General features: G+C 48.0%; 1 protein-coding gene across 1 annotated transcript in view; it reads right to left on the reverse strand.

Moving 5' to 3' along the window:
- Window positions 1-317: 317 nt before the first annotated feature.
- Window positions 318-18,251, reverse strand: part of FANCA (FA complementation group A) — a 701,003-nt gene continuing 683,069 nt past the window's right edge. Inside the window, exons 39-43 of the mRNA XM_069217268.1 lie at window positions 13,425-13,530; window positions 13,241-13,316; window positions 12,892-13,018; window positions 2,377-2,469; window positions 318-614 (exon numbers count right to left, since the gene is read on the reverse strand). Coding sequence (XP_069073369.1) covers window positions 507-614; window positions 2,377-2,469; window positions 12,892-13,018; window positions 13,241-13,316; window positions 13,425-13,530 — 510 coding nt within the window. The 3' untranslated portion in view covers window positions 318-506. The remainder of the gene's footprint in view (window positions 615-2,376; window positions 2,470-12,891; window positions 13,019-13,240; window positions 13,317-13,424; window positions 13,531-18,251) is intronic.

Raw genomic sequence — 18,251 nt, forward strand, 5'->3', positions numbered from 1 at the left:
AAGAGCACAAAACCTATCTATTTCTGCCTCTGCAAGCATTAGGGGATCCACTAGACTCGCTGCACAAGGTACTTCATTTTAGTGCCCTATACAGAGAGCCAGCTTTCTACAATATATGTGTAAAACACCCTTAAGCCGTGGGCTTTCTAAAAGCTTCAGAAAATGAACCCATTCCTTTCTCAAGCAGTTCTTTAATGCTGTGTTTTTAATTTCAGAAGGACATTCGTCAAGAATCGTCTCAGTTAAATATATTTTATGTTATTTAACAAAACTTTGACACATTAAGTTCACATAAATAAAGGCACGTCACAAAGAGAAAATATAAAAAAAAATATATTTCACTTTCTTTTCAAATAGTTTCTTAATGTTCAACTGGCTTAACCAGCCATAGGAACTCTTCTTGAAGTAGTACTCCTTCCAGGTTCCACCATGTCCGTCTTCTGTTCGTGTTGAGATTGCCGATTTCTCGTCTGTCCATCACCATGGCCCATTTATAAATGTTTAATCTAGAAAAGGATTGGCTCATCATACAGAGTTTGATCCGACGATGATAAGGACATATTTAGAAGTGCAGCTCTCACTTCTGGATCACATTCTCCACAGAGACCAAGTAACTGCAGAAAACACATGTAGAAAAAACAAAGTATAATGCATACAGTATCAAAGGGACAGTGCAACCAATTCACCACAGAGAACCAGGTCAGAGTTGTGTATGTTTAATGACCATTAGATGATGCCAGTTACTGTTCCATCACAGTTACATCTTTAAGGAATGCTGGAGTCGAAAGAATAAAAAAACTGTAGGGTACCAACTCTGTGACATCGTCGATCCCACGCAAGCCCACCAAACCAATACAGCACAGCCTTGCACTGAACGCCCAGCATCTCTCCCGCAGACTGCCGCAACACACCCTCGGCTAATATTTTCCCTTAAATGGAAGGAATCCAGACTTGTGCTCTCGCCCCAATTTTAATTACGGAGTGGATTTACTTTCAGATTTTTGTTTTCGCGTGGTCTTTCTGCATAACAATTTTCTATTTCAGAGTGCGCTACTAGTACACATTAAAACTAATCTCCCCGCTTTTAACAGCGACTCATAAGGGCACATGTTTGTCGCAATTTAAATCGAGGACAAACAACGGAATCCAGGATTTTGAAAAGAGGTTCTGAAAAAAACACGATTTACGCAATTATTTCTCAAAAGTAAAAGTTTTGACTAATTGAATAATCTGCATTCCATTTTCCTGGAAGTAGATGGAAATAGGTAGGAACATATTTAAGTACAAGGTGACTAAACACTTGGTAAGAAACGCTAACAATACCAAAACTGCAAACGAATATACTCCACTGTTAAGGAAAGCAATACGTGTGCTTTAGTGTTGTAAATTAACCTATATAATCCTACTTATCAATGTGATGCCTTTCTGCAGGTTAGTTGGGTCAGGAAAGTTGCACAGTTGAATTAATTATTGCAAAATAAAATTTGCTGTTTTCAGCTGTAATGCATTTCTTGGCTAAATAGCTAGTGTAAAACCGAGCATTTACCACATGTGATGGGCAACGTTACTTACCTTATACCCAACAACCACTCAAAGCAGTTTGAACAAGCGATCTGCAGTCGCGCAGTCAATAGCACGATGAAATATTTATGCAGAGTGAGCCATCATCTGCCAAAGCAAGCAAGCCATTACTGACTGATAAGGCATTTTCTGACCTGCATTTGTGGCAAACCCCAGCCTGTATAACCTTCAATAACGAATTTCTCTCCACAAGGCACGGAGCACAGATTTAACTTAATTTCCTATAAAATCTGTGAAAATGGTATGGTTAATGTGATAGGCAATTTCATCTGTAAGAGGATTTACAGCATTTGTTGTTGCATCTGTTTTATTAAGGATGAGGTCATGAAAATTGTATTTGTTGTGCAAGTTGAACAAGTTACTTGCCTTCAGTAATGCTCTTTCTGGTCAATACTATATTCACAGATTCCTCACCCTTAGAATAATCCTAAAACACCAGTCTGGATCCACAACATTCAGAGTAGAGCTGTTGTGCGCCGACAAAGCGGAGCTGCTTGAAAGCTCCAACCTAGCACACCAACACCAGTTGCTTGAATTTCTACACCCTCAGATGTACAGCAAGAACAATTGGAGGTACCAGTGTGCAGAACTTAATCTGAGACTTTTCTAGATGATAAAAAGAAGGCCACTTTAAACAAGGCGATTTAAACAAGGCTAGTTGGTCTGGCGAATGTAAACCCCATTTAAATTTGATCATATACATGTTAGAACAACTAATATAACCAAAATGAACTTAAATATAAAAAATATCTACGATGTCTTAAGGGAAACTGAACAATGGACAAATCTAATCACCTGGTTTATGTGCAGAAGGCTCTTCTTTGGGCATTGTGAAATTGAGCGAAGCAGATATTGGCGGCTCTGAGTTATCAGCTCCAGAGAATCAATCTAGAAACAAGAAAGCAGGTATATATTTAGAATAGGTTAGTGAGGCTACTTGCTTACCCCACTGTCAAAATTGAGTATCAGAGGACACACAGAAATTGGATTTGTATCATAAATTGAAACAGTTTCAAGTAAAATTTAAGTTAATTTAAAGGCACACTTGGATTCACTGGACTACTGAGTTGTAATTTCTACATTAACACTAGCTGTCTCCATTTGTCTACAGGGGACTAAAATTGCATGAAGAACAAGTCCTTCGGAGCACCTTATCGGGTACAGACTATATAGTCGTAGGCTCCTCACCTTAAAATATTCCCCAGGCGTCAGACTAGACTCAGATGTTTTCAAGCAGTATGTCTGCATGCCAGTAGGTGGCATTATAGAGCTCTGCATCGGCCACACTGGAAATTATGTGTGGGGTGCTTATATAGGAGCCACGATGAAAACTGACAACTGGTGTGAAATTCTAAGGCCCTTAGAAGAGTGACCCTTACACTATAATCAATTCACAGAGCGGGGAAGATTGTAAAGTAATCTGCAGCTAGATAGTCCCTACCAGGTAAGGCGTTACTGAAGGTGAATAACTTGTTCAACTGATAGAGACTTCTAGCCCAGATTCATTACCCTCGAATAGATACCCAAGCAATGCCTCCCCAGTGGTAGGTCTGAAAAACTGATTTAAACCAGGAAGTCCAGCAGGGCCTAACGGGAAAAGTGCCCATCAAAATGGACATGGCTGTCCAGGCAGGAATGCTTAGTAAAAGTTTGCAGAGATGCCCTCGTCGCTGCCTGATAGATGTCCAGGACAAGGAATCATCAGGATAGTGCAGTAGTCACAGCCTTCGATCAGGTGGAATGAGCACGAAAGCCCTCAGGGGGTTGCTTCTAGGCCAGTGCGTAGCAGATCTTTAAACAGAGTAATATCCGTCTTGAGATATTAACTATATGCCATGCCTTATCTTTCTAGGCCCCTGTGTACCCCACGAAGAGTTGGTCATATACTCTGAACTCTTTTGTGCAATCAAGGTAGAAGGATTCTCTTTTTGGAATCAGATGGTAGAGTTCCTCCTCCTCTTGTGAAGGGTGAGGTGAAGCAAAGAAGGTAGGCAGTGTGATGTTTTGGCCTACATGGAAAGGAGTCACACCCCCAATCTTCAATTGTAAGGAGGCATGTGTCTGGAGTACCAGATTATCCGGATAGAAGGTGATATGGGGAGGGTGCTCAGAGAGTGCCAGTAATTCGCTGACCCTCCTGGATGATGTAATGATCACTAGAAAAGCAGTCTTGATGGTCAATTACTAGAGAGGGCTATTGTGCAATGGCTAAACGGTGCACACATTAAAAAGATCAGGGCAAGTTTTAAGTCTCACTGTGGCTTGATGAATGGCCTGGGGTGGGGGTGGAGGAGATGTTGCAAACCTTTGAGGAACCTATGCACAACCGTTGACCTGAACAAAGAAGGTTGGTCCGGAACCGCATAAAATGCTGAAATAGCTGATAAGTAGCTTTTAATTGTGCCCAGAATAAAGCCCTGCTAGGTCAAGGATAGAGCAAACAGAAGAACCTGAGAAAGGGGTGCAGAAAGAGGACTGGTGTTCTTAGATACACACTATGCCACAAATATATCACAGCGGCAGGCACATACCAACTTTGTGGAGGGGCGCCTGACTGGAAGAATAATTTCACAGACTTCAGGAGGATGCTTGAAAGTGGCCAGTCAACTGTCGCAACTCAATCTCCATGCATGAAGGTTTGGGTGCAGGACCTTTTCCTGCTGCTGTGACAGAAGAGAAGCCTGATCAGGGTACCAATGGTCATGCCCAACAGCTTGGTATGCCAGACTCCCCGTACCCAATCCAGAGACAAAAGAATGACTTGGGCCCAGTTGTTCGTGTTCTTCTTGAGAATTCTGGGCAGGTGTGATACAGACGGAAAGGCGTACAGGAGCCCACAGCTCCACTTGGGGCAAAAAGTGTCTGTGTGTGATAGCCACCTTGGAAACTCCAGCCCGCAAAACGGCATCATTGTATATTCTCAGCAGTGGCCAACAGATCTTGCCAAGGCTCAGCCTACTCTTAAAAAACGACCTTACACCACCCCAAGGTGGAGACGTCATTCTTGATCCGCTAGGCAATGTCGGCTGAGCTCATCCACCCTGACATACAGTGAGCTCACCAGGTGTTAAACCACCATGGATCTGCCGTGGCGTTTCAGCCATGTCCAAAGACATACATCCTCTTGACAAAGGGTCCACAACCCCCACCCCGCTTGTTGCAGTACCATATGGTGGTGGTGTTGTCTATGAACACCTGCACTAGGGAAGGGAGGGGTGTCTGCCACTGACCCATATGTGGTTTGTCAGTCACCACCTCAGACAGAACTTTCTCCGTTCCCTGCGAGATCTGGACCATGTTGGAGAGATTCCCCCCATACAGTGCCCACTGGAACTTCAGGCCTGCATATGTCAATGGGCTTGTATTACAAGCAGGATGCCGGAGACCATGAGGCCCCAAAAGCCTCAGGATCATTGTTACTGAAATCCTTGGTATCATAGCCTGAATATCCTGGACTCACCACTCAGGAGGACAGGCCCGAAACTGCTCTGTATCCATAACAGCTCCACTGAAAGGGAGCATCTGTAGGAGGCTGGCCTGGCTTATAGTGGGTACCTTGTGGTACTTACACTCTGTGCCAGGTCCAGTTATCCCTTATTAGTAGAATAGAGGTGTTTCTAGCAGCTTAAGCTGATAGAAGGTAGCTATGGAAAAGCAGCTTAGGCTGAACTAGGAGACATGCAAAGCTCCTACTATACCACTTATATCATATATCACAATATCATAAGAAAACACTATACTCAGAGTTACTAAAAATAAAGGTACTTTATTTTTATGACAATATGCCAAAAGTATCTAAGAGAAAACCCTCACTTAGGAGGTAAGTAATATACACAATTTATAGGTTCCCAAACCCAAAACAGGTAAGTAACAGTAAGAAAAGTAGTGCAAACAATGTAGAATCACAATAGGATGCAAAAGGTGAACATAGGTCTAGGGGCAACACAAACCATATACTCCAAAAGTGGAATGCGAATCACGAATGGACCCCAGACATATGGGAGCTTGTAGAGGGTTGCTGGGACTGTAAGAAAACAGTAAGGGTGTCCAAAATACCCCACCCCAAGACCCTGAAAAGTAGGAGTAAAGTTACCCTACTACCCCAGAAAGACACAATAGTTGTGATAGGGGGATTCTGCAAGAACCACAAGCACCAGCAAAACACTGAAGACGGATTCCTGGACGTGAGGACCTGCAAGGCAAGGGGACCAAGTCCAAGAGTCACAATAGTGTCCAGGGGGGGCAGGAGCCCAGGAAACCCCGGATGAAGGTGCAAAAGGGCTGCCTTCGGGTGGAAGAAGCAGAAGATTCTGCTACAACGAAAAGGGCTAGGAACTTCTACTTTGGATGGAAGATGTCCCACGGCGTGCTGGATGTTGCAGAAGTGTTTCCACACAGAAATACCGCAAAAGAGCCTTGCTAGCTGCAAGGGTCGCATTAGATGTTTTTGGGTGCTGCTGGGGACCAGTAAGGACCAGGATGTTGCCCCTTGGAGGAGGGACAGAGGGGGCGCTCAGCAACTCAGAGAGCCCCCACAGAAGCAGGTACCGTAGAAGTACCAGAGCAGGCACTTAGAAGATTTGTGAACTGGAGTCCACACAGAGTCACAAAGGAGGGTCCCGCGACGTCAGAGTCCAACTCAGAGGGTTGAGCGCTGCAGGACGGAGTGCTGGGGACCCAGGCTAGGCTGTGCACAAAGGAATCCTTGGAGAAGTGCACAGAAGCCGGTGCAGCTACAAATCACGCAGTACACAGGTTTGCTGTCTGGTGTGGGGAGGCAAGGACTTACCTCCACCAAACTTGGACTGAAGGATCACTGGACTGTGGGGGTCACTTGGATCCAGCTCCTGTGTTCCAGGGACCACGCTCGTCAGGATGAGCGGGGACCCAGAGGACCAGTGTTGCAGTCTTTTGGTGCCTGCGTTAGCAGGGGGAAGATTCCGTCGACCCACAGGAGATTTCTTCTTGGCTTCTGGTGCAGGGTGAAAGCAAACAGCCCTCAGAGCATGCACCACCAGGAAACAGTTGAGAAAGCCGGCAGGATGAGGCGCTACAATGTTGCTGGTAGTCATCTTGCTACTTTGTTGCGGTTTTGCAGGCGTTCTGGAGCAGTCAGCGGTCGATCCTTGGCAGAAGTCGAAGAGGGAAGTGCAGAGGAACTCTGGTGAGCTCTTGCATTCGTTATCTGAAGAATACCCCAGAGGAGAGACCCTAAGTAGCCAGAAAAGGAGGTTTGGCTACCAAGAAAGGAGGTTTGGCTACCAAGAGAGGTAAGAGCCTATCAGAAGGGGTCTTGGACGTCACCTGCTGGCACTGGCCACTCAGAGCAGTCTAGTGTGCCCCCAACACCTCTGAATCCAAGATGGCAGCGGTCCGGGACACACTGGAGGAGCTCTGGGCACCTCCCCTGGGAGGTACTGGTCAGGATAGTGGTCACTCATCTTTCCTTTGTCCAGTTTCGCGCCAGAGCAGGGCTGGGGGATCCCTGAACCGGTAAAGACTGGCTTATGCAGAGATGGGCACCATCAAAGCATTTACAGAGGCTGGGGGAGGCTACTCCTCCCCAGCCCTTCACACCTATTTCCAAAGGGAGAGGGTGTAACACCCTCTCTCAGAGGAAATCCTTTGTTCTGCCTTCCTGTGCCAGGGCTGCCCAGACCCCAGGAGGGCAGAATCCTGTCTGAGGGGTTGGCAGCAGCAGCTGCAGTGGAAACCCCAGAAAGGCTGTTTGGCAGTACCCGGGTTCTGTGCTAGAGACCCCGGGGATCATGGATTTGTCCCCCCAATACCAGAATGTATGACATGGCCATGTTGGGGGTTGCCATGGTGATGCTACACATAGGTAGTGACCTATGTGCAGTGCATGCGTGTAATGGTGTCCCCGCATTCACAAAGTTCGGGGAATTTGCCCTGAACGATGTGGGGGCACCTTGGCTAGTGCCAGGGTGCCCATACACTAAGTAACTTGGCACCTAACCTTCACCAAGTGAGGGTTAGACATATAGGTGACTTATAAGTGACTTATGTGCTGTGAAAAATGGCTGTGAAATAACGTGGACGTTATTTCACTCAGGCTGCAGTTGCAGGCCTGTGTAAGAATTGTCTGAGCTCCCTATGGGTAGCAAAATAAATGCTGCAGCCCATAGGGATCTCCTGGAACCCCAATACCCTGGGTACCTAAGTACCATATACAAGGGAATTATATGGGTGTAATAGTGTGCCAATGAGAATTGGTAAAATTAGTCACTAGCCTGCAGTGACAAATTTAAAAAGCAGAGAGAGCATAAACACTGAGGTTCTGGTTAGCAGAGCCTCAGTGATACAGTTAGGCACCACACAGGGAACACATACAGGGCATACACTATGAGCACTGGGGTCCTGCCTAGCAGTATCCCAGTGACACAAGGGCAAAAACAAACATACATACAGTAAAAATGGGGGTAACATGCCAGGCAAAATGGTACTTTCCTACAGCATCTGAGAGGAAGTAAGGTGTGACTTTAGGCATATTGATCGTGAACCCTAGTGAGGGCGGGTGATTCGTAGTAGCCTGGAGGTGACTACCTGTGGTGAGCCTGTGTTCAACAGTCAATAGTCTAGGTAGGGAAAGACTGGAACCACCATGTAGGAGGTTGGCTCAGTATATGGTGTACACCTATAGGTGAGGTCCAGGCAATCCTTAGTAATAGTGTAAGAGGTTCTAGATAACCAAAGCTTTTAGAAGGGTAGCTCGGGATAGAAGCTGAGGCTTATCCAGGAGGGTGTAAAGCAGTTGCATATACCACACAAGTCAGTCAGTGATGTACACACAGAAAAGAACCACACCAGTTTTAGAAAAATATTCTATATTTGTTGTAAAACACACCCTAGAACTAACTTTGGTTTATCTTATTACCGGAATTATGATCTTACAAAAATATACTTAGGAAAAGTTATGTACAGGCATATAATAACATGTGCCCCTATTGAAGGGGGGGGGGCTCCACAAAAAATATACTAAGTAAACAGAATGCGAGGATCACTCCCAACCCAAACTACCACCCAAGGACCCTTAGGACTGTGGAAGCACATCATCATCCAAGGTAAGTAAGTAGGTTTCCCTAGGCACCCATGGGCAGAGGTGTAACCCCAGGTTAGGTGTCCATAGAAAAATGTGAGAGGTTGGGGTTTTAGGGCACTTCACAGAGGACCCCAAGGAAACCTTTTGGGACAAGAGAGGTTGGATAGTGCCCCCCACCCGTGAATACCCAGAACAGTGTACTACCTAAACCAGTGAGCCCAGGTGCATAGGGGTGCAGTTGTATCAGAACCTCCGTTGAAGTTAATGGGGACCTCGGTTGTCAAGCGCCTGTCATGACCCTTGGACCAGATCGGTGGAACCCAGGCATGGATTCATGAAGAAGAGAACATAAGGAACGAGGGGGCAAAGTCCAGCCCACCCAGAGGTGCAAAGGCAGTGCAGGAGGCAATGCCCGCACTTCCAGCAGATGCTTTCCTGTAAAACAGTGGACAAAGAAGTGCAGCTGTAGAGCCCAGGCAGTGCAGGAAGACCCCTGGAGTCATCTACGAGCTGTCCCACGCCGGTCGTCGGATTGGAGAGGGGTCAGTGGTCAGCAGGACCACCAAAAAGCCTTGACAAATGCAGGGAAGCTCTGCATGAAGATTGCAGGATGTTTGGGGACCAGCAAGGTCCAGGAGGCCCAACCTTTGCAGGTAGGTCAGGGCCAGCCCTCAGCAAGCAGGAGAACCAGGAGGAATCAATGGAGCTCCCAGCAGGACCCTCTGGCAGCAGGCACAGGAGGTCACATAGGCCTCAGTAGCACAGCAGAGGAGATGCCCAAGTGAGTTACAGAAAGGTCGTCGTTCTTGGAGCTGGAGAGTGCTGGAAGCTGGAGCTACTTGGAGCTAGAAGGTCTTCGGACTAAAGAGCCAACAAGCCTTGGCAACAACAAACAGACGTGGTGCAGAGGGTTCCAGCCAAACAGCTCCAACAAGGGACCACAGACTTCTCAGATGCAAAGAAGACAGGTCAGACCTCTGGAGAGCCACAGAACCACCTCCTGTGTTGGAGAGCCTTGAGGAGTCAGTGGGATCGCAGGATCCCCAAACCAGTAGTCATTGTTGTGCCTGCAGATGCAGGGGAGTGACTCCTTCACTCCGAGGGAGAGTCCTTCTTGCATTCCTAAGTGCAGGCAGAGTCCTTGTGACTCTGGAGGATGCATGGCTATGGGGGTTGCAGAACTTGGAAACAGTATAGCAGTAGAAGCCCTCCTACTGGTTTCAGTCTTGATGTCGGTTCCAGCGAAGAACAGCAACAGTTCCTGTGTCCAGGTTGCAAAAGTCTCTTGCAGAACAGACTTGCAGATGGATCTTGAAGTCTTGCAGACAAATCTAGGGTCCTACCCACATGGGAGCCCTTAATTAACCCAGAAAGGGTGTGGGACTCTTTCTGCAGGGACCCACCTATCATAGGGATGGGGTGAGGGGGGTGGGAGGTTTGGGTCAGGGACATCACCCAGCTGGACTAACCGGTCCGATGCATTGTGGGCACCAAATGTCCCCTTCAAAGCAGTCTGGTGGCCCTCAAAGGGACCCCACCCCAGCGACACATATTGTTAAGGGAGAGGTGGTCACACCTCTCATCTAAAGGAAATCTTTAGTCCTGCCTTCCCCTGCCTGAGTTAAGCTCAGCAGCAGGAAGCAGAACAGTGTTTGTGGTCAGCAGCAGCATGGACTGGCAGGCAGACCATGCAAGGCTGTACAGGAAGATCTGAAGGATTCTCTAAGGAACCCCCCAGAGTACATGGTATCATGCAACTAGCTCTGGAATCGGTGTAGTTGCATTACAACATGTTTGATACCAAATATGGTGAAGCCATTATGTAGTTTGACTACTCATGTTGACCGGTGTCCACTACATACCTTAAGATGGCTTCCCTGCACTTACAAAGCCCAGGGAATGGAGTCTGGGGTTTGTAGGGGCACCTCTGCTCATGCAGGGGTACCCTCATACTCAGGACTCCAAGTGCAGTTAGTATGAAATGAGGCAAGCCTTATATCTAAAGTGAAAGGTGCATGCCCCATTTGACATAGGCTGAAATGGCAGGCCTGCAGACACAGTTTGCATGGGCTCCTAGGAGTGGCATAATACATGCTGGAGCCCATGGGAGACTTCTGGTGTACCAATGCAGTGGTTACCTAAGTACCCTATACTAGAGCTCTACATGGGTGCACCAGAGTGCCAAGGGGACAAAATCATCCCTCTCATCTGTCTGAATAAGTGCCAAAAATACTGTGCAGAGTCTAGGCCGTACTGCACGGTCAAGGAAAAATATATTACAATAAAAAGGACTACTAACTGTCTGAACTCCAGTAAGAACTGGGTGTGGCCTTGGTCAAGGTGGAGTATGTTTGGGTTGGAAAGCACAATGGGCTGTAAATCCTCATCTGGCATTGATGTGAAAGGAACCGTGTAGTGGGTGTCATTGAAACCAGTGTGGAACCCAATTTGGATTTGAGGGGCTCAAAAGCACACCTGAGTGAACTGATGAAGAGCTGAAAATGCACAGCATGGTTTTAATAAAGACCTCCACTTGCTGCGATGTCACCAACGAACCTGGAAATTCAGGATGCATCGGAACTAGATGCAGAATCAGCTTCAATGGAGATGTTAATTGAGATTTGGAGGCACACTGATGCCCTTGCACCTTCTCTGGAGTTCAAGAGTGGTGGGAAGCAGCCGATTCCCGCTTAGAGTTTTAATGTTTTTCCTTTGACTTACCCGAAGATTTGCAGCGTGATTTCGTGCGTGATGACAATCATCCTCGGGATCAACCCTGATAACTTCTGGACCGGGAACGACCTTTGGACTTCGAAAGTGATGATTATCTGCCACTGGAACGATTTCAGTAGCAGAAATGAGACGTTCCTTTTGACTTCAACCAGCCACGGCGTGCAGTCTTCCGGTGTTTGGTGAAATACAGCTTTACCTTGTGGTCTGGTGTAGCCTTGGATTCAGCTGGGAACTGTAGTCACAAGCCTCAGAATCTTGCTCTGCCCCCAGGCAACCTAGACACACTTTGCGAGGGTCTGACACAGAAATCTGTTCATGACTGTCCATACAAGGCTTAAACTCTCTTGTCTTAGAAGGGGGAAGTTTCCCTTGCACAGTGGACAGTTTTGTGAAAAAGGTTTTGAGAAGACCAAGGAGTATCTCCGGATCTGCGTCTGAAGGTGCGGCGAGAAAGGAAATGACAGCGTGTAAGGCTGGCGCTTATATGTTGGCCGGCTTGTCGTTTCTGGAGTGCAAGGATGTCTACAAGGAGCCGCACAACACTGCCTACCAGTGCACAGGAGAATTGCTTTAAAGTTTCCAAGTCCAGTCGGAGACCTGAGGATTATTCACAAGGTGAGGACTATGTGGTTAGAAGTATCCATCAGGAATGTCCAATATGACATTTACGACTCTCTTACGAAAAGTAAAAAAAGAAAATTATTTTTTTTAAAAACACACACCTACACCGAAAATCACCTTTATGTTGACTGTGCAATTAAGGCATTCATGAAACCGGAGATGGGCCATCACATAATGGTGTTATTCATACCATAAAATAGCTAACAAAGCTAACCATGATAGCTATACATTTCTTGATGGAATTGTCAGCAACAAGGAAGATTTAGGCCCTCATTATAACCTTGGCGGTATTTCTGGCTCCCTACTTAGACTTTTCCACTGGGCCAGCGGAAAAGTCACATCAACATTGCTGCCGGCATGTAATAGAGCCGGCGGCAATGCTGATGTGCAGCGGGTGCAGTAGCACCCGTCCCACATTTCACTGCCCAAAATTTGGCCAGTAAAATGCACGACGGGGCTATGCCTGGGCCAAGTGCATGGGCAGTGCAGGGGCCCCCCAAGTCCCCCTTACCGCTGGCCTTTTCATGGCGGTGTTTACCGCCGTTGCCAGGCTGCCGGTTGGGGATTAACTGGCGGTATAGTGAAGGGGCCGGCGGTAGGGCTGTGGCTATAGTGCTACGGTGATAATAGCTGGTGAACACTGCCAGCCTGTTGGCGCTGGCCGCCAGGGTCGTAATGAGGCCCTTAGTTTGTTTCCCGAGTAACAAAGTTAATTAGAGGTTTAATAAACTGAATTAAGCTGGTATTCTATAATGAGAACCATACTTTGGAGAATCTAAAGTTCATTGGATCGGACTACGCATCTTGCCTAAAACTCTTGCCAGAAAGCTTCTATGTGCTTCAAATTTCTAGTTGTGAAATTGAGACAAGAAACAGAAAAAGGCAACTAACTGCACCTGTTCCATCGTGCCTGGATCCTTTCCATCTAGGAAAAGGTGGACCAGCCCAGCATACATCTGCACCGCAATGTCCAGGAAGTTTTCCTCTTTAATCAGGAGTTTGTGGTCAAGGCATGGAACCAGGCTGTAATGAAAGAGTAGCAGTTAACACTGAGTGCATTTGTGTGAGTGGACAAGAGACACAATGTATTTTAAACCCTTAAACTAGCATACCACAAGTAAATAAAGCACTGTCCTCTAAAAAATAAATCTTCACCCACACACAACATGCACAAGAAAAGACACAGTAATAACACCAGTGGATTGGGATGGACCAACATCTAGACAAAGAGAAGAGGATGGTTACCTGTAGAATGCAACAGGCAGCATCCTGAGATGGTGTTCAGAGGCTGTTCTGTGTAAGACATGGTGTGGTCCCTGCTCTGCAGTGGGGAAAAATAGAGGTTCGCGATGGCCAACGACCTGCTGCAAGAGCTGACAAAGAATGTGTTTCTGCATGGTTAAGGCAGGCTACCTAGATATTAACCTACCTTTCTCTGATGAATGGAAGAGATGCAACCAAGGTATACCCCTCTCCTTCAAACAACCAAGTATCTCCTGACCCAGGTCTAAGCACTTCTGGAATTCTATTCCCTCCTTGCAATTCCAAGGAGGGGCAGAAAACAGAAAAGAAAAATATTAAAACATGGTGGCGTGAGAGCAAGTAAAAAATAAACCAAATGTCTGCAAATTGAACATATCAGGCTGGCTAACTGTTGTAATGGTGAACTTTTTATTTTTTATTTTTTATTGAAACCATGTGCTGCAAAAAGATAAGGAAAACAAAGAAGCAATGTTGACTTATAGTCCCTCATTTTGCAAAGCCACGGGTGCCCACCATATTACGGGTACTGCTGGATTTCCGCCACACTTTGGGTGTAAATCCAGCAGTAGTCGTGCTGGTGGGCGCAGGTGCATGGGCGGTTCCACCACTGGCCCCACCCCCCAGAAGGACTCTGCCTGCCGTATTATGTGCAATAATACGGTGTGGCGGTGTCATGATGGCAGGGCGCTGCTGGAGGTGGAAGCGCCCCTTCCTGTTCCCTGCCGGACGACCTCCTACCCGGGCCAGGTATGTCGATCGTCTGACAGGGGAGGGGGTGGGGGTCGAGGAGGTGTTGTGTATGCGTGTGTGAGTGTGTGTTTGTGTGTATGCATGTTTGGATCGGTGTGTGCATGCGTGGTTGAATGCGTGTATGAAAGCTGAGGTGAATGCGAGAATGGATGCATGTGAGTGAATGCGTGTATGTAAGTGTAGGTGAATGAGTGTACGTGTGGTGTGGGTGTTTGTGTGCATGTAGGAGGGTGGGGGGAAGCAGGTGCCGTGCCTGGAAGGGGGGGAGGAGGGTTGGGGTGCTGTACCTGGAGGGGAAGTGGAGGGGGAAATCGGGGAGGAGGGATGGGGGTTTTGTGCTTGGTGGGAGTGGGGGAGTCATCTACTTATGACAGGGAAGAAATTCCTAATGTACAAGTTACTTACCTTCGGTAACGATATATCTGGTATAGACATATTCTAGCTGCAGATTCCTTACCTTTGAATTTCCCCAGGCGTCGTACTGGATCCGGAGATTTTTCTTCGAGCAGTACCTCTGGGCACCATCAGGAGGCGTTGTGTTCACCGTGATAATGTTGGGGTCGTACATAAGTGCCACTCCGGCGCACTGACGTCAGTTTCTTTTCACGACTTTCCACGCCAGTAGCGCGGAGCCATGAAGAACACAGAGTGGTGTGCCAAAACTAGGGCCCTTAAGGGGACGTTCCTGTCCCTAGACATCAGTTCGCAGTGTGGGGAGGATGGGCAGGTCAGTAAGGAATCTGCAACTAGAATATGTCTCTATCAGATATATTGTTACCGAAGGTAAGTAACTCGTACATCTGATAGAAACTTCTAGTTGCAGATTCCTTATCTTTGAATAGATACCCGAGCAATACCATCCCCGGTGGTGGGCTGTGAACCAAGATCATACCAAGAAGTCCTGCAGGACCGAACAGCCAAAGTAGCCATCCCTTCAGGCCTGACTGTCCAGGCAGTAGTGTTTGGTAAAAGTGTGCAGAGATGCCTACTTCACTGCCTAACAGATGTCCAGGACTGGAACACCCCAAGGTAGCGCGGTGGTAGCAGCAGTAGCTCTGGTGGAGTGAGCGCGCAAACCTTCAGGAGGCTGCTTTTCAGCCAGAGCGTAGCACATTTTGATCCATAAGAGTACCCATCATGAAATGGTCCTCTTCTGCACTGCATTCCCCTTCTTTGTACCCACATATCTCACAAAGATTTGATCATCTACCGGGAAGTCTTTGGTACGCTGAAGGTAGAACACCAACGCTCTTTTTGGGTCCAGACGGTGGAGTCTCTCCTCCTCATGAGAGGGATGTGGGGGGTGCATAAAAGGTAGGCAAGGTGATGGACTGTCCGACATGGAAGGGTTTCACTACTTTAGGTAGGAAAGAAGCCCTTGTGTGAAGTACCACCTTGTCAGGATGTATGGCCAGGAAAGGTGGCTTAGATGACAGACATGGAGCTCACTTACTCTGCAGGTAGAGATAATGGGAACTAAAAAGACAGTCTTGATAGTTAAGAGCCGTAAAGGGCAGTTGTGAAGTAGCTCAAACGGGGTACACATAAGGTATGCTAATACCAGGCTTAGATATCATTGGGACATGATGAATGGGATAGGAGAAAAGAGATGTGTGAGGCCCTTAAGAAACCTCACAACTATAGGAGATTTAAATACGGAAGGCTGATCTGGTAACCTCAAGAATGCAGAGATAGCAGAAAGATATCCCTTAAGAGTGCCCAAGGTGGAACCCCGCTGGGCAAGGGAAAGAATAAAGAGAAGGACTTGAGAAAGAGGAGCACATAGAGGATCGACAGATTTGTCGATGCACCATGCCACAAATTTCTTCCTAGGACAGGTGTATACAGTGTTGGTTGAGGGACGTCTGGCTGCCAAGATAACGTTACAGACTTCGGGTGGCAGGTCAAAAGGCGTCAACTATCGCCGCTCAATCTCCACAAAAGGAGGCGGAGGGTGAACAGGTTTGGATGGAGGACCCTCCCCTGCCGATGCGACAGAAGAGCCTCCCGAAGGGGCAGTCTGATAGGAGGAGCTATGGCCATGCTCAACAGCTCAGGATACCAGACTCTTTGTATCCAGTTCAGAGCCACCAGTATTACTTGGGCCCCGTCTTGCCTGATCTTCAGAACTCTGGGCAGAAGTGGTATGGGTGGAAAGGCGTACAGGAGGCCTGAACTCCACTTGCAACGAAAAGCGTCACCAAGCGAGTGCCGCCTTGGAAACTCCAACGTGAAAAACCTGCTGACACTGCACGTTCTCTACGGAGGCGGACAAGTCTAACCAAGGTTCTCCCCACTGAAAGAAAAGACCTTGCGCCACCCCCGGATGGAGACGCCATTTGTGATCGACCACGCATCGTCAGCTGAGTTCGTCTGCTCTGGCATTCAAGGAGCCCACCAGGTGTTGAACCACCAGGGAAATGCCCTGATGTTCCAGCCAAGTCCAGAGGCGAAGAGCCTCTTGACAAAGGGTCCACGACCCCACCCGCCCTGTTTGTTGCAATACCACATGGCAGTGGTGTTGTCTGTGAACACCTGCAATGTTTTCCCCTTGAGAGAGGGAATGAATGCTTTCAATGCTAGTCGAATCGCTTGGAGCTCCAGATGACTGATATGGAGCCCGGTTTCCGCCAGAGACAAGAGTCCTCTGATCTCTGCCTCTCCCATGTGGCCACCCCATCCCAGGAGTGACCCATCTGTCACGACTGTAAGATCTGGTTGGGGAAAGGAGAGGGATCTGCCCTTGACCTAATCCTGATTCGTTAACCACCACTGCAGGTCTCTTGCAGTTCTTTCCGAGATCTGGACCTTGTCAGAGAGATTCCCCTGATGCTGCGCCCACTGGAACTTCAGGTGCCACTGCTTAGCCCGTATATGCCATCTGGCATTTTGAACCAGAAGGAGGCAGGAGACCGTGAGGCCCAGCAGCCTCAGAGTCCTTCTCACCGAAATCCAGGATAGAGGCTGAAACATCTGTATTTTAGCCCGAATATCCTGGACTCGCTTTTCAGGAGGATATGCCCGAAACTGCACTGTATCCAGAACAGCTCTGATGAAAGGGAGCGTCTGAGAAGGAGTCAGGTGTGACTTCGGCATGTTGATAGTGAACCCTAGCGAATGCAAAAGGTTTGCCGTAGTCCGGAGGTGGGAGACAACTGTCTGGGGCGAGTTCGCTTTCAGCAGCCAGTCGTCGAGATAGGGGTAGACTGGGACCCCTAACCTGCTCAGATGAGCTGCCACCACTACCATCAGTTTTGTCAATACCTGAGGGGCACTAGTGAGGCCAAAGGGGAGCACGGTAAACTGAAAGTGCTCGTGACCTACCACGTATCGTAGGTAATGTCCGTGGGCCGGCAAGACAGGAATATGGAAGTATGCGTCTTGTAAGTCCAATGCTATCATCTAGTCTACGGGATCCAGGGCAGATAGGACCTGAGCCAGTGTCAACATTTTGAACTGCTCCTTTTTGAGAAAGAGGTTGAGGGACCAAAAATCTAATGTAGGACGAAGACCTTTGTCCTTTTTCGGCACCAGAAAGTAGCGGGAATAGCAACCACGACCTACTTCTGGCAACTGAGCCCTCTCTATAGCTGCTTTGGCCAAAAGGGCGTGGACTTCCTTGCGGAAAAACGCCATATGATCCTCCGATATTCGATTGTATGAAAGTGGCATGGCTGGAGGAGGTGTCTTGAAGGGGAGGGAGTAGCCCCTTCGGACAATTTGGAGGACCCACCTGTCCGAGGTAATGGATTGTCACCCTGCCGCCACTGGTTCCTGGTGTACCTGCAGACTAGGAAGGTTTGGAGGCTGAGGAGGGGGTGGGGGTGGACTGGGCGACCCACTGGCTCCCTGAGGGCATGGGATCCTGTGTCCATGGCCGCGCAGGGGCTGTACAGTATGCGCGGGTCGATGGCCAGGGGGAAAGGATGCGGTTGGGTGCCCCTTTCATAGCGACGAAAGGAGGACTGCTGGGGTCTAGATGCGGGCATGAGGCCAAGGGACTGGGCTCGGGAATCCTTAAAGTACTCAAGCGCCGAGTCCGCCTTGTCTCCGAAGAGACATGTGCCATCAAAGGATTGCTGGACATCCCCTGAAAAGCCAGATGTTCTCAGCCAGGCATGGTGTTCAGTGCCACTGTTGATGCAACCGATCTGCCCAGAGAGTCGGTCGCATCCATTCCACAACGAATCATGAACTTCGCTGCATCCCTCCCATCTATTACAGCTTGGGAAAGGATAGTCCG

The sequence above is a fragment of the Pleurodeles waltl genome, chromosome 12 (genome assembly GCF_031143425.1).
Source record: "Pleurodeles waltl isolate 20211129_DDA chromosome 12, aPleWal1.hap1.20221129, whole genome shotgun sequence".
NCBI lineage: Eukaryota > Metazoa > Chordata > Amphibia > Caudata > Salamandridae > Pleurodeles > Pleurodeles waltl.